The sequence below is a fragment of the Sphaeramia orbicularis genome, chromosome 3, assembly GCF_902148855.1.
Source record: "Sphaeramia orbicularis chromosome 3, fSphaOr1.1, whole genome shotgun sequence".
In the NCBI taxonomy this organism is placed as follows: domain Eukaryota; kingdom Metazoa; phylum Chordata; class Actinopteri; order Kurtiformes; family Apogonidae; genus Sphaeramia; species Sphaeramia orbicularis.
The window spans coordinates 51,724,757-51,740,273 of NC_043959.1; the positions used below are offsets into that span (position 1 = coordinate 51,724,757).

General features: G+C 36.4%; 1 protein-coding gene across 1 annotated transcript in view; it reads left to right on the plus strand.

The window, feature by feature from the left end:
* mybpc3 (myosin binding protein C3) overlaps positions 1 to 15,517 on the plus strand; it is a 71,206-nt gene that overhangs the window by 3,223 nt on the left and 52,466 nt on the right. The window contains exons 2-8 of the mRNA XM_030159809.1: positions 5,092 to 5,235; positions 6,511 to 6,588; positions 7,423 to 7,571; positions 9,371 to 9,488; positions 9,580 to 9,628; positions 14,831 to 14,890; positions 15,006 to 15,008. Coding sequence (XP_030015669.1) covers positions 5,092 to 5,235; positions 6,511 to 6,588; positions 7,423 to 7,571; positions 9,371 to 9,488; positions 9,580 to 9,628; positions 14,831 to 14,890; positions 15,006 to 15,008 — 601 coding nt within the window. The remainder of the gene's footprint in view (positions 1 to 5,091; positions 5,236 to 6,510; positions 6,589 to 7,422; positions 7,572 to 9,370; positions 9,489 to 9,579; positions 9,629 to 14,830; positions 14,891 to 15,005; positions 15,009 to 15,517) is intronic.

Genomic DNA, 15,517 nt, shown 5'->3' on the forward strand with positions numbered 1-15,517 from the left:
GTAAAGATACAGGCAGTGGTGTAGTCTAGGGTATATGGCAGTATATGGAGTATACCTACTTATTTTTCAGTCAGCATTGCATATACCCACTTCTAAATCCCCCTGATGTGCACCATTCAGTAATATCTGCGAGACAAATTGCCCATGTTTTCCCATAGGATGGTGAAGCCATGACCCGCCCTGCTCTGCCTCTAATACTTGGCTAGAGCTTGGTACCTTCAGTAGGGCAGATCATGCCAAGAAAAATATTGCTAATTTAAGGCTAGAGTCAGGGCTCTGTTTAGTGCTGACCACCTTTGGAACCTGATTGGACACCTCAGGTGCCAGTTCCACCTGAGTTGATTGACAGTTGAAGGATGCACGATTATTGGAAATGCTAACGAGAAAGGCAGAATGAACATCTTTCAAGTGAGTGACACATATCGAGAGAACCTACTTTCATGGAATACATGATTCTGAGGTAATTTTAGGTGGTTTCAGAATGAGTCACTGTTTTAAACTTCTGGTCATATGACTGCACTTTTAGAGAAGAGATTTTGTCACCAATAGTTCAACTATGCGAGTAGGCAAACGTTATGAAAGGCTAGCGTTATGAAAGGCTAACATTATCCTATGTTTGTCTCATGTTGAATACATTTACATTCATGCATCTGCTTGTGTGACCAGTAATACTTTAAAACCGCCCCTGATCAAGTCATGATCATTTTATAGCTAATAGTGAGCAAACGCTACTGAAAGATTTTTGGGTAAATAGAGTAGTCTACATGTCACTGTTTCTAAAGTGGCGTTTTTCTGGACTACTTAAAAAAAAAAAAAGGAAAAATTAAAGTATACCCACTTCTCCAGGGACCACTACACCACTGGATATAGGTACAGGTAAAGATACAGATTAACTTTATTTGTCCCCAAGAGGAAATTAACTTCTTTAATCAGCTCAATAAAAAGCAAGAAGAAAAGAAAACTATACAAAAATAAAGATCCATGTTATTAATTTTGACATATGAAGCCATTCTGTAGAAAAAAACAAAAAAAACAAAATTAAAGTGGTGTAAGGTTTTTTCCAAATGTTCTAGATATATCTAGCAAAGATGGGGACTCTTGCCACATGATTTGACTTAAGTCAGACTAAAGCCACTATTTTTAGGTCTTTAAATAGTAACAGAAGATTCAACTTGACTTAGACTCATCACTCACCTGACTCCACTTGACTTCGACTTCTGATAGAGGACTTAAAGGATCATCAGGCTTTGAAAAATATTAAGAGGTCAGTCTTTATTGACTCTGAAACCACCAGAAAAGGTATGTTTTTATGGTTTTATATAATAGTAAAGACAGGAGGTAGTATTGAATTAGTCACATTAGTAAAAATACCAATACACACTGTGAAAATACTCAAGAAAAAGCACTGTACCTAAAGATTTATTTCATTAAATGTCAGCTGTATACTAAGCATATTCAGACAAATGTGGTTGAAGTGTCAGAAGTCAAAGTGTTCATTGTGCAGTATCATGCTTATTCACACTGTACCAGTGTCAGTATGTGAATACCCTTTAAACCAGGGGTGTCAAACTCATTTTAGTTCAAGGGCCACATTCAGCTAAATTTGATCTGAAGTGGGCCGAACTAGTTAAATAATAATATAATAATATATAAATAATATCAACTCCAAAATTTTCTCTATGTTGTAGAGTAAGTAAAATTAAACAATGAAAATGTTTACATCTACAAACTATTCTTTCAAACAATGTGAATAACATGAACAAACTCAAAAAATACGTGTCATTTTAACAACATTATGCTTCAGTTTATTTGCGGAACTACAAATACACAAAACATTCAATCAGGCAGAATATTGTTAAAATCATACTTACTTCTCTTAAAACATTTCAGGTTGTTCATATTTTTTCAATTCATTCATATTTTTTGTGAAATTATACTTTGTTTTTGTGTAAATACATGAAAATATTTACATTTACAAAGAGCGAAATTTGAAGTTGTGAGTATTTATAGGCTATTATGATAGTATTTTATTGATCCAACCCACTTGAGATTGAATTGGTCTAAATGTGGAACCTGAACTAAAAAGATTGTTAATATCTTAGTGTAATTTTTGCATTTCACAAATTCATCCCAAGGGCCGGATTGGACCCTTTGGCGGGCTGGATTTGGCCCCCGGGCCGCATGTTTGACACCTGTGCTTTAAACCCTAAGCCTAAAATGGTCTGTCTGGACTTTCTTTCTTATTTTGACTCTAAAAAGGTTAGAAAACATGCTGTGATGGAGTCCTTTTGCCCATTTTTCCACAGCACATAGAACTTTCAAAATCTAGTGGTCATTTACAATTTACTGCAAGTTATAATTCTGCCAAAACAGCTTCTTCTTTAGCTTCTAGTACAGACGTGAATGAAATTACCGTAATGACCCAATGAAGCCTATACAGCGCAAAGTCTCAGTTTCAGAAACCATTAAAATTTTTCCAACTGCACAAAAAGTGAAAGAGTTACAGCCATCCAAACTGTATATGTGCAGGGTGTGTCAGCAACGACACGTCAGGTTTTAAAGAGTTAAGGTGAAGACACACATAGAAACAATGACTCTCTTTTGTCATGAATATCTGGTGTTTATGTCTATATTTTTATTTCATTCAAGCTCAACTTTTCGTGCAGGATCGTAAGTTCATATAACTTGATTTGACTTGAGTAATAACTTGATTTGGTTTTAACAGGACTTAATTTTCACCACAGAACCTTGGGACTGTGAGTCTTGAAGGTTCAGTCCAGAGACTTACTCGATGAATGTGGTGTAGATACAGAAACACAGATCACAAAAAAACTGATGTGTTCATTGACTGCTACAAGTGTATGATCATAAGGAAAGATTATTGATGCTGCAATAAAAAGTAAGACGCTTGTATTAAATAATTTAGAGATTTTCATGATTTTTATTTTCACTCTCAAGCAATGCTTACATTTAAGTTCAAACGTATTTCATGCATTGCTTATTTTCCCTCAGTTTACTTCAGAAGAAACTCAGAGAATATTCAAACCTGACAAGAATGACTCCAGATATTAGTGCTTTTGGAAATACAGTCAAATTCAATAGTTTTCAATTAGCCCCACCCAGTGTGCTGAGACTGTACAACACTATACAATCAGCTCGACTCTTTAACTTCTTCCTTTTTAGTAAATATGCTATAATATGATAAATAAATGGTACATCACTACCCTCATTCTCAATCTAACACTATTCTTTCGTTTTGTGTACTTCCCTTTGAGTTTGTTTTGATTTTAGTGCAGCATTGCCTCTTATCTTGAGGGCGTATATTCTTTCCTCTATCCCCTTTGTTAGCACTAGTGATTTCCTCACAATAAGACAAAATGATCATCAATTAATCATCATTCTGGATGTTCTATGCTTAATTTCCTTTGGATTATTTGATTAAACTGCCACAGAAAACATGAAATAGTCTGAACAACCCTGGAAATTTTTTTCTAACCCTATCTTCGTGATTCAGTTTCAGCGTTCACCAAGAAACCAAAGGCTCAGGAGGCAGTGGAGGGCTCCTCTGTGGTCTTTGAAGCAGAGACCGAGAAGCTTGACGCCAAAGTAAAGTGGCAGTGCAACGCAAAGGACATTGCCAAAGGCGGCGACAAATATGAGATCGCAGCTGACGGAAACAAGCACTTCCTCACTATAAAAGATATTACCAAGGAAGATGCCAATGTGTATGCGGTGATTGCAGGGGGGTCAAAGGTTAAGTTTGAGCTGAAGGTCATGTCAAAGCCAGGTGGGACAGTTTTAATGCTGCAGCTGTGAGTGACACGTTTGCTCGCTCACCATGTAAAAGAAACAGTAAAACCACTCGGGCACTGCTTGCACTTTCTGCATAAACTCACACTCTGCAACAGAAGACATGTTTTCCGCACGTTCACCGAATATCTGGAGTCACTGGCTGTGTCACGTGTTTTTATCCTGCACAAATACTACCGTAGTGCACTGTACGCTGCAATGGCTGAGTGTGTCACTGAGAGACACTTGTGCTGGTGTGACCCCCTGAGGTCGTCTGTTTGCGTTTGATAAGGAGGGAACAAATCTCAAAGAAAGGCAGCAGACTAATGGCCTCGCTGTGCTACAAGCATCGAGCCACAGCTGTCCGTGGCTCATATCAAAGCCACCCTTAGACTGTGTCTGTGAGGCGACCTTGGCCCTCACACCAGCACATTATTTCCTCATGAGTAACCACCACTTGACTGGTGCTCAGGATAGGCATGAGAGGCAGCTGATAACACATGGAAAATCAGTCAGACTGCAATACAGAGATGATAACATGGAAGAAATGTTTGAGGGATAAATACTTTCTAAGAGAACTTCTCTCCTTTGATAAATCAGTGTTTAACCCTTTCATGCATGAATTATGAGAACCTTAATCAAGATTTTTTTTTTCCTGAGTGTTTTTATTCCTCTTTAGGCATGAAAAAAAAAACAATTTGATTTTTTTTTTTTTTTTTTTTAAATCAACCTGTTTTTCATGGAGTTACAAAAATGTCCACTCAGCTACACCGTGAATTTTATTCTTGAAGCAAAGAAACATGTATTTAAAACCCAATATCATAAAGTGATATGAAAACAGTGAAATGAAACCATGTTTAATGCAGCTAATCTGATGTTTTCTCACATTTTAACATATTCTAATACTAGTTATTACTCACTTCATGGAGTTAATATGCAAAAAATAAATATTAACAATTGATTTCCACTCAAGAACCAATCAAGAACAGCAAAGTTACAATAATGGTATGAATTGCAGTTCATGAGATGATGCATAAGTGTCCACTGTGTTGGTTGATATGGAACTAAAACAACAAAACCCATGAATATACAAGATTAAAGCTACAGAGTAACTGTCCACTGTAGTGACCACTATGCATGAAAGGGTTAAAAGGCTGTGGAAAATGTAAAAAAAAAAAAAAAAAAAAAAAAAGTAATTTGATTAAATAATAAAGTTATTTGATCGCTTAACGCAGAGGACAGTATAGGGAGAGTCTGTTTCATTATAATTGTACTGTACATCTTTTATGAATTACTGTTAAGATCCAGCTGAAGCCCCTGCTGAAGCCCCTGCAGAACCCAGTGCAGAACCAGCACCAGTACCAGAACCAGCCCCTGAGACCCCTGCAGCTGAACCCCCAAAAGACGAGATCGCTGCCCCGACACAAGAGGCTCCAGCAGCTGACGGTGAGTCAGTCAGACGTACTGAAGGACCCTGTAGCACACAGGTGTCAAACATGCGGCCCGGGGGCCAAATCCGGCCCGCCAAAGGGTCCAATCCTGCCCGTGGGATGAATTTGTGAAATACAAAAATTACACTGAAGATATTAACAATCGGTGGTGTCAAATCATTTTAATTCAGGTTCTACATACAGACACATACAGTCCAATTAGATTTCAAGTTTGTCAGACCAGTAAAATATTATCATAATAATCTATAAATAATGACAACCCCAAATTCTCTCTTAGTTTTTTAGGTGTAAAAAAGTAAAATTACATGAAAATGTTTACATTACCAAACCATACTTTTACAAAAAATGTGAATAACCTGAACAAATATGAAATGTCTTAAGAGAAGTAAAAGCAATTTGACCAATATTCCGCCTGTCACTAAATGTTTTGTGCAATTGTAATGCACATGTGCGAACAATAAACTGATAAACCAAGGCACAATATTGTTAAAATTGCATTTGTTTTTCTTAAGGCAATTCACGTTGTTCATGTTATTCAGATTTTTAAGGAAAGTTTGTAGATGTAAACCTGATAATATAATTTTACTTTTTTCACTGTTATTATTGTACTGGTCCGGCCCACTTGAGATCAGATTGGGCTTAATGTGGTCCCTGAACTAAAATGAATTTGACACCCCTGCTGTAGCACATTAAAAAATAAATACAAAAATAATATTGTGCAAACCCACATATTTCTTGTTTCGCTTTGTAATAATAAAATGTTTTGCCTCGAGGCTGAAATTCTGTTATTTCCTCAGATCTTAACCTGAAATTGTAACAAATTCACAAAAGATACAGTTAAAGTCTTTTACTTTCTTTCAATCTGTCAGGTTGGTGTTTGCTTTTTTGTTTGTGTTAGTGTGAATTCTTCCAGATATTACAAAGAAAATATTGAAGATGAAATTACCAGGATGGATCAACCCAAGCATCAAATGTGATTTACAAGAACATTCTTTAAGAAAGGCTCCTTACTGTGCAGTTATTTTATTCTTGTAGGCATCGATCAGCTCACATTCAAGCTCTGTAATAAACACCTCAAAGCACATTTTTAGATAGTCCATGAGTTCGTGGTGTTAATCCCTGCATTTTCACTGCAAACTTTAGTAGTTTTAGACTCAGAACTGTAAACTGTAATAACTCTGGATCCCCAAAGTCCCCTAGTATCTCAAAGTTTTACATTAACATTCATTTTAATGCTATGTCACCTGCTGTTTAACACCTGGATTTCCAGATGGGCAGCCTCCAGACACCAGACAGGACCTGACCGGCCTTTTCACAGAGAAACCACAGTCTGGAGAAGTCACTGTAGGTGAGCAGCTGAATATCAAACCATGAACTGGAACATGATCCTTCAAATGTTTTAACACACAGGTGTCAAACATGCGGCCCGGGGGCCAAAACCGGCCCGCCAAAGGGTCCAATCCGGCCCCTGGGATGAATTTGTGAGATGCCAAAATTATAATGATGATATTAACAATCAAAGATGTGAAAATTAGTTTAGGTCAGTTCAATCTGAAATGGGTCAGACCAGTAAAATACAATCATAACAACCTATAAATGATGAAAAACGCTAATTTTTGTCTTTTTTTTGTGTGTAAAAAAAGTAAAATTACACAAAAATGTTTATATTTACAGACTATCCTTTTACAAAAAATGTGAATAACCTAAACAAATATGAACAATATGAAGTTTCTTAAGAGACATATGTAGAATTTTACTGATATTCTGCCTGTTACTAAATATTTTGTGTATTTGTAGATCCACTGTGATCTGAACTTTGTAATGCACATGTATAAATGATAAACTTAGGCGTAATATTGTTAAAACTGCACTTATTTTTCTTCAGAATTTTCGGGTTGTTCATATTTGTTCATGTTATGTTCAAGCACAGTTCATAGATGTAGACATTTTCTTTACGGAATTTTACTAGAGAAAACTTTGGTGTTGACATTATTTATAAGTTCTTAACCTATTACTTATATTATTTTACTGGTCTGGCCTGCTTCAGATCATTTTAGGCTGAATGTGGCCCCTGAACTAAAATGAGTTTGACACCTCTGTTTTAACAGAAAGAAAATAGGTGATGTATTGCATTTTCAGTCCATTTTAATAAATACTGACAAAGATACAAACTGTGTTAAAGGTGCAAACATCACCTTTGTGGCTAAAGTGAATGCGGAATCGTTGCTGAAGAAACCCACCATCAAATGGTTCAAAGGGAAATGGATGGACCTGGCCAGCAAATCAGGAAAACATCTCCAGCTGAAGGAGACATACGACCGCAACACCAAGGTAGAATGATGTTACAGACACTAAAAGGAAACCTGTATGTCTTAAATCACCTGTGTTATTACCCCGCCCCCGAACGGGAGGCAAGGAATATTGTTTTAGGTTGGGTTTGTTTGTTTGATTAACATTCTAGCAGCAAAACTATGGGTTGAAATCATCCCATATTTGGTTTATAGATTGCCAGTGACCCAGAATAGATGTCATTATATTTTGGAAAAAGTAGGTCAAAGTTCAAATTTCTTTATGAATTTTTAAAATGTTTTTTTTTTCTCCCAACAACAATTTACAACGGGCGACATTTCATATGTTTATAAAAACATCAATTTTGTCTCAATTTATTTCAAACTTGGCACATATATAGAGGCAGTTGATATTCTGACATCAGCACACATAGACATGATGACATCAGCTGGATCGATGCCCAAATAAGTTACAATACATGCGAGGGGCGGGGTTTGTTGTGCCAGGCACCACTTGTTTCATTTACTTGTGATGTGAAGTTTGTGATATAAATATGAGTTAGAGTTTTAGAGTTTTAGAGTTTTAGTTTAGAATACATTAGAGCAGGGGTGTCAAACTCATTTTAGTTCAGGGGCCAGATTCAGCCAAATTTGATCTGCAGTGGGCCGGACCAAGAATAAGAATAAGAATAAACTTTATTGTCATTGTACTTATGTTACAATGAAATTATGCAGCCCCCCCCCCCCCCCAGTGCAATCCAGCATAAACAAGATAAAAACACAATAGTATATAAAAATTAAACCAGTAAAATAATAACAGAATAATATATAAATAATGTCAACTCCAAACTGTTCTCTATGTTTTAGAGCGAATTAAGTTAATTTACACTGTGAAAAGGTTTACATCAACAAACTATCCTTTCAAACAATGTGAATAACATGAACAAACTGAAAAAATAAGTGTAATTTTAACAATATTCTGCCTCAGCTGATCATTTGCACATGTACATTATAACCTACAGATCACAGTGGATCTACAAACACACAAAACATTGAGTAACAGGCAGAATGTTGCTAAAATTGTACTTTTCTTAAGACATTTCAGGTTATTCACTTTTTTTTTTTTTTTTTTTTTTTTGCAAAATTATAGTTCTTTTAGTGTAAATACATGGAAATATTTACATTTACAAAAAGAAACATTTGGAGTTGTCATTATTTCTATGTTATTATGATAGTATTTTAATGGTCCTGCCCACTTGAGATTGAATTTGTCTAAATGTGGAACCTGAACTAAAAGGATTGTTAATATCTTCAGTGTAATTTTTGTATTTTACAAATTCATTCCAAGGGCCAGACTGGACCCTTTGGCGGGCCAGATGTTTGACACCCCTACATTAGAGTTTCGACCATAACTGTTGAATATTTTACTTTAAAGTGACAGCTCTATTCACTCATTTGCTGTAGATGTCCTCACTTCATCAAACATCCTGACAACATAATAAACCAGACACTCTACCCATGAGCAAATTATACGTCAAAAATAAGATTATATTACCGTGATGCATTTAATTTGCACATTTTTGAAGTCACTGAATGACAAAACTTAACAAGTGCATGTAAATACAAATACTGCACATGTGAAACATCATTGTCCAAACACTCCTGAACATGTATTCACTAAACATTAGTCAAAAACATGGTGCCTATTCTGAATGTATGGTGCACAGGAGGATACTTGTGTAATGTGTTCTGATTTTGTGAACACCTCGCTGTAAGTGCTGAACCATGTTACTTTTCTCTTGATAATCAGTGATTTCTACTCTCTGATTTTTTTCTTTTCAGGTTTACACATTTGAGATGCAAATCATTGCAGCTAAGGCTAACTTTGCCGGCGCTTACAGATGCGAAGTTTCATCCAGGGACAAATTCGACAGCTGCAATTTTGACCTGACTGTTCACGGTGCGCAGTTTTACTCCTTTAATACTTTGTTGTCTTTGTTAATGTGATGTTTTGGTCAGTGCACTAATTAATGTTGGTCTGAAATCACCAGAGGCTTGTGCTGCAGCAGGTTTGGACATAAGATCAGCTTTTAGGCGCACGTAAGTTTATCTTTTATGTTATTTAGCATCAATTGAAGAAAATTCCCATTCCATCCCATTAAATGCAGTGAAATACCTGCTGATTCATGACATTTGAAATATGTTTATTTTTGTGTTACCAGTCAATATGCTGATACATGGAAAACTTACACATTTATGAGAAATTCATTTCAGTTGCCTATTTACAGTTTTAGCACTAGCATAGGTATTTTTATATATACAGTACAGGCCAAAAGTTTGGACACACCTTCTCATTCTTCGCATTTTCTTTATTTTCATGACTATTTACATTGTAGATTCTCACTGAAGGCATCAAAACTATAAATGAACACATGTGGAATTATGTACTTAACAAAAAAGTGTGAAATAACTGAAAACATCTCTTATATTCTAGTTTCTTCAAAGTAGCCACCCTTTGCTCTGATGACTGCCTTGCACACCCTTGGCATTCTCTTGATGAGCTTCCAGAGGTAGTCACCTGAAATGGTTTTCACGTCATAGCTGTGCCTTGTCAGGGTTACTTAGTGGAATTTCTTGCCTTATTGATGGGGTTGGGACCATCAGTTGTGTTGTGCAGAAGTCAGGTTGATGCACAGCTGACAGCCCTATTGGACAACTGTTAGAATGCATATTATGGCGAGAACCAATCAGCTAAGTAAAGACAAACGAGTGGCCATCATTACTTTAAGAAATGAAGGTCAGTCAGTCTAGAAAATTTCAAAAACTTTGAATGTGTCCCCAAGTGCAGTCGCAAAAACCATCAAGCGCTCCAACGAAACTGGCTCACATGAGGACCGCCCCAGGAAAGGAAGACCAAGAGTCACCTCTGATGCTGAAGATAAGTTCATCTGAGTCACCAGCCTCAGAAATCGCAAATTAACAGCAGCTCAGATTAGAGACCAGATGAATACCACACAGAGCTCTAGCAGCAGACACATCTCTACAACAACTGTTAAGAGGAGACTGCGTGAATCAGGCCTTCATGGTCAAATAGCTGCTAGGAAACCACTGCTCAGGAGAGGCAACAAACAGAAGAAATTTATTTGGGCCAAGAAACCCAAGGAATGGACATTAGACCAGTGGAAATCTGTGCTTTGGTCTGATGAGTCCAAATTTGAGATCTTTGGATCCAACCACCGTGTCTTTGTGCGACGCAGAAAAGGTGAACGGATGGATGCTACATGCCTGGTTCCCACCGTGAAGCATGGAGGGGGAGGTGTGATGGTGTGGGGGTGCTTTGCTGGTGACGCTGTTGGGGATTTATTCAAGATTGAAGGCAACCTGAATCAGCATGGCTACCACAGCATCCTGAAGTGACATGCCATTCCATCCTGTTTGCGTTTAGTTGGACCATCATTTATGTTTCAACAGGACAATGACCCCAAACACACCTCCAGGCTGTGTGAGGGATATTTGACCAAGAAGGAGAGTGATGGAGTGCTGCGCCAGATGACCTGGCCTCCACAGTCACCGGACCTGAACCCAATCGAGATGGTTTGGGGTGAGCTGGACCGCAGAGTGAAGGCAAAAGGGCCAACAAGTGCTAAGCATCTCTGGGAACTTCTTCAAGACTGTTAGGAAACCATTTCAGGTGACTACCTCTTGAAGCTCATCAAGAGAATGCCAAGAGTGTGCAAAACAGTCATCAGAGCTAAGGGTGGCTACTTTGAAGAAACTAGAACATAAGATATGTTTTCAGTTATTTCACACTTTTTTGTTAAGTACATAATTCCACATGTGTTCATTCATAGTTTTGATGCCTTCAGTGAGAATCTACAATGTAAATAGTCATGAAAATAAAGAAAATGCAAAGAATGAGAAGGTGTGTCCAAACTTTTGGCCTGTACTGTATATTCACAACAACAAAAAAATTCCCTTTCTCTCTTTACAGTTTAAGAAACTTCTGTAACCAAATACTATGTCTGCGGCTTTTACAGATTAAAATGGCCTCAAATCAGAGGTGAATGCATCACATTTTTAGAATAATGACAAAGAGGTGGACATATATGAAGTCCTATTAGGACTGCAAAATAAAAATGGCTGCAAAATAATAACATCAGAATAAGAATCACATTTTTAAAAAAAGAAAGAAAGAAAGTGTAATTCATTGCTTCATCAGTTTTATTTTAGCCTAATATTGTGCTGAAATCCTGTCTCTTCTGCCCTATAGGACCTAACTTTCGAAAAAATATGAATGGCGATCACTGGCAAATGACAAATAATTTTTTTTTTCTTGCCATTTAAACTGTGCCACCATTTACACGTATATGGAAAATCTTTATTGTCCCCAAAGGGCAGTTTGGTTTGTAACAGTAATTGGCACAAACACACACCTAGAATAAAAACACTAGAGTAAAATAAAAACACTGAATGAGCCACTAAAGTAAATAAGGAAACATAAAATACAATTAAAATAACATTCATGAATGTGACTGAATGCAAAACTCTGAAGACTCAGATGTTCTACAGCAGCAGTTAGTGTACAGTCTGGGCTCCTTGAGATCCAATTGGGATGAATATGGCCCCTGAAAGAAAATTAGTTTGACATCCCTGTTTTAAGCTGATAAGCATCACACGTATAAATGATGGAGTAAGAAATAAGAATAAGGATAAGAAAAATTATTTGCCTTTCACCACTGGCTGAAATATAATTTTTTGTCTCAAATAAGATCCCATGGGGCTCAACCAGAATGGGCAGGACTTCCGCTCTGTATATCTCATTCCTTTTTTTTTTTTTTTTTAATTATTGCAATCTGAACTTGGAAGACCCTTTTATATTCAGCGGTTTTCCAAATAAAAGGGTCATCAGATGACTAAAAGTGACAAATTACAGACAAAGCATGGGAAGCGTTTATCGAGCTCCTCTTTGAATGTAAAAGTTATGGGTTGAGTCCTGTTCTATTATATAGTTTATAGTGTTAATCCAGTTGGATAATGGTAATTTTTTTTAAAGCAAGAGGTAAAGGGGGATTTAAAGGTTGGTAATGAAGTGCAAATGAGTGGTATCATGTATTATGTGTGAGGAATAACTGTCAAAATGCTAACCTATCAGGAACGATGGCAAGAAGACAAGTGGACCGTCATCGAGGTAGTAAAGGGGTTTGTTGCAGCAGCACAGGCTCATATCAAACTGATGACTCTGACTGAAAGAGGAGAGAAATCAGACTCATCCCTGATTCTTGTCCACCTTCAAATCAGACACAATCAGCGTTGTGGATGTCGCAGCCTCCATCTGCTGAATTTGACAGCGACCGCAGAAGAAAGACCACCGGAGAGCTGAGAGTACATTTCAAACTCAGAGAGGGGCAAACTGTGATATCTGTGATTGTGTTGGGGTTTGTTGATATGTGGATTTGGGTTTTGATTGAATTATTAATTGGTTGTAGCCCTCAGCTCTCTGTGATCTACTTCTGGGTCTCAATCAAAACAGCAGAGCCAGCTGCACAAACAGCCGCCCTGCAGAGTGAGCTTTGACTGTGGTTTGATGGTGCTGAAAGTGCGGGATGTGCTAAGACACACAGGCTTTTCAGTAGCCGGGTTCTTCCACAGCGTTCCTACACAGAGGAAGTGCAGCCCCAGTGTGTTGTAACGTCACCACATAAACCAGACTTACCTTTTAATCCTGCTGCTGGATCAGGAGGACACACACACGCAGATCTTTGTGTTTATTTTTCTTCTCTGATTAGAGCAGAGCAGACCTCCACATCAGGTGTTTCATTTAACCTTGAGTGTTTTCTATTGTTCTTGCTTGGATGACGTCTGCACCTGCTCACAGCTTAAAGGAATAGTCTGACATCATTGTAAATACTTTCAGGTTTTTATAAAAGCTGGAAATAAAAACTGGTACACCATTTTTATGTCTGTGCTTTAAGTAAGAAGCTGCAGCCTGGAGGTTGTCAGCAAAGTATGAAGACATGAAGCAGGAAGAAACACTTTATCTTTAGTGTATAAATGCTGTGAATATAGTGTTCAATTGTGTTATAAAATAATGAGTGAAAAAATAATGAGTGAAATGAACAGAGCTGGACCAAAAATATCAGTAAATAAAATTAACGAGAAAACAGTGAACAAAATTAAGAAAAATGTTTTTAAAAATGAATGAAATAATCAATAAAATAATACAAATTATTAAATTAATGAGCAAAATGAACAAATTTATACCAAAAGTCAATAAATTGAAAAAACTATTGGTATGTATGGTTTGATATTGAAAATAAATAAATAAATAAATAAATAAAAATATTGAAATAATCAAAATAAATACAAATAAATAGGGAAAAAAACCCAATACAAAATCAAAATAATGAACAAAAAAGTATCAAAAAATAAATGCAATTATCAACAAAAAAGTCAAAACAAATTGACAAAACCATCAATAAAATTAACTCAAACGAAGTGAAAAATCAGCAAGACTAATACGATAATCAACTAATTGAAGAATACCAACACAAATGTATAGAAAAATAAACAAAATGATCAAAATAATCAATAAAATCAATGTGAGTGGACATTATAATCAACAAAATAAACAAAACAATCAACAAAATGAAGACAAATAATCACAAAAACAAAATCAAAACGGAAGAAACAGAAAAATTTGGCTGACTAAGACATCATCCACATAAATTGCAATGAATGTAAAGGACTTAGCTGTCTTTACAGTTTTGCAAAAATAACTTGTAAAATGAAACAGGAGTTGAAGTTGGTCATAAATGTATCGACTTTAAGTGTTTTATGCCAAACAGTAATGGTCTCGAACCTCTCGCCTCACACTTAAAATAAAGACAGTGAAGTGGTAAGTTTTGTATTTATGAGTAAATAAATCATTACGTACTGAAGTTACTCCTTTAAACGTGGCAGCAGACGTCTCCAACAGAACAATGTCTGTAAATGTACTGTTTTTATGTTGTCGCTGCCATTTCTCTTCCTTTTTTAATTGTCATCTAACTTTAATCTTTAAATATATGTGTTTGTATCAGGATGTTGCTTCTGTCCTTATTAGAGGACGAGAAATGGCAGAAAAGGAGTCATATCAACTTGTACAGTACTACAGTGCAGTACTTGTACAGTAGTACAGTGCAGTACTTGTACAGTACTACAGTGCAGTACTTGTACAGTAGTACAGTGCAGTACTTGTACAGTAGTACAGTGCAGTACTTGTGTTGTTTGATGTTTTGTTGGTGGTGGCTGATGTTTCTACAGTAGCACAGATGGAAATGAAGACTCAGGAGAACTGGACTTCAGTACCTTATTGAAAAAGAGGTATGTGGTTACAAAAACAAACTAATTTTACAGAAATAAGAGAAAAAATGTTGACTTTTTACTCATGTTAAAACTTCTTTTTCCTTCAATCTCTTTTTGGATCATCTTCCATCAGAGAGTAAGCGCCTTTGGAATGTAATACAGCACTATTGGTTATGTTCATTTTGGATCGGTGTTTTCACAATTAATGGATTCATTGTTTTTTCTATGAAATATAATCAAATGAAAGGTGATTTGAAAACCAAAATGTATAAAGACCACAGAAAATAGTCACATTTAAGAAGCTGAAATTAGACTTCTACCAAAAAGGACTTTAATCAGTACATTGATTTTCATAATACACAGATCATTTTAATAGTCGATGACAAAACAATGAATTGATTGTTGCGGTTCCATATGGCGCAGTGATGCGAACCTCAGAGCAAATAAGCTGCTTTGAAAATTAATTCACCACATGGATGAGACAGGGTGACTGCATGTTTCCAGAATAAGCATTTAAAACAGAATTTCTGCTGGATCAACCAATTTATTACAAGAAAAATATGAAAGAAGATGCAAAATTGACGTTAAAACTCCCAAACCCTGTAACAAAGGTCATACTTAAGTAACAATCCCAGCTTATCTTTT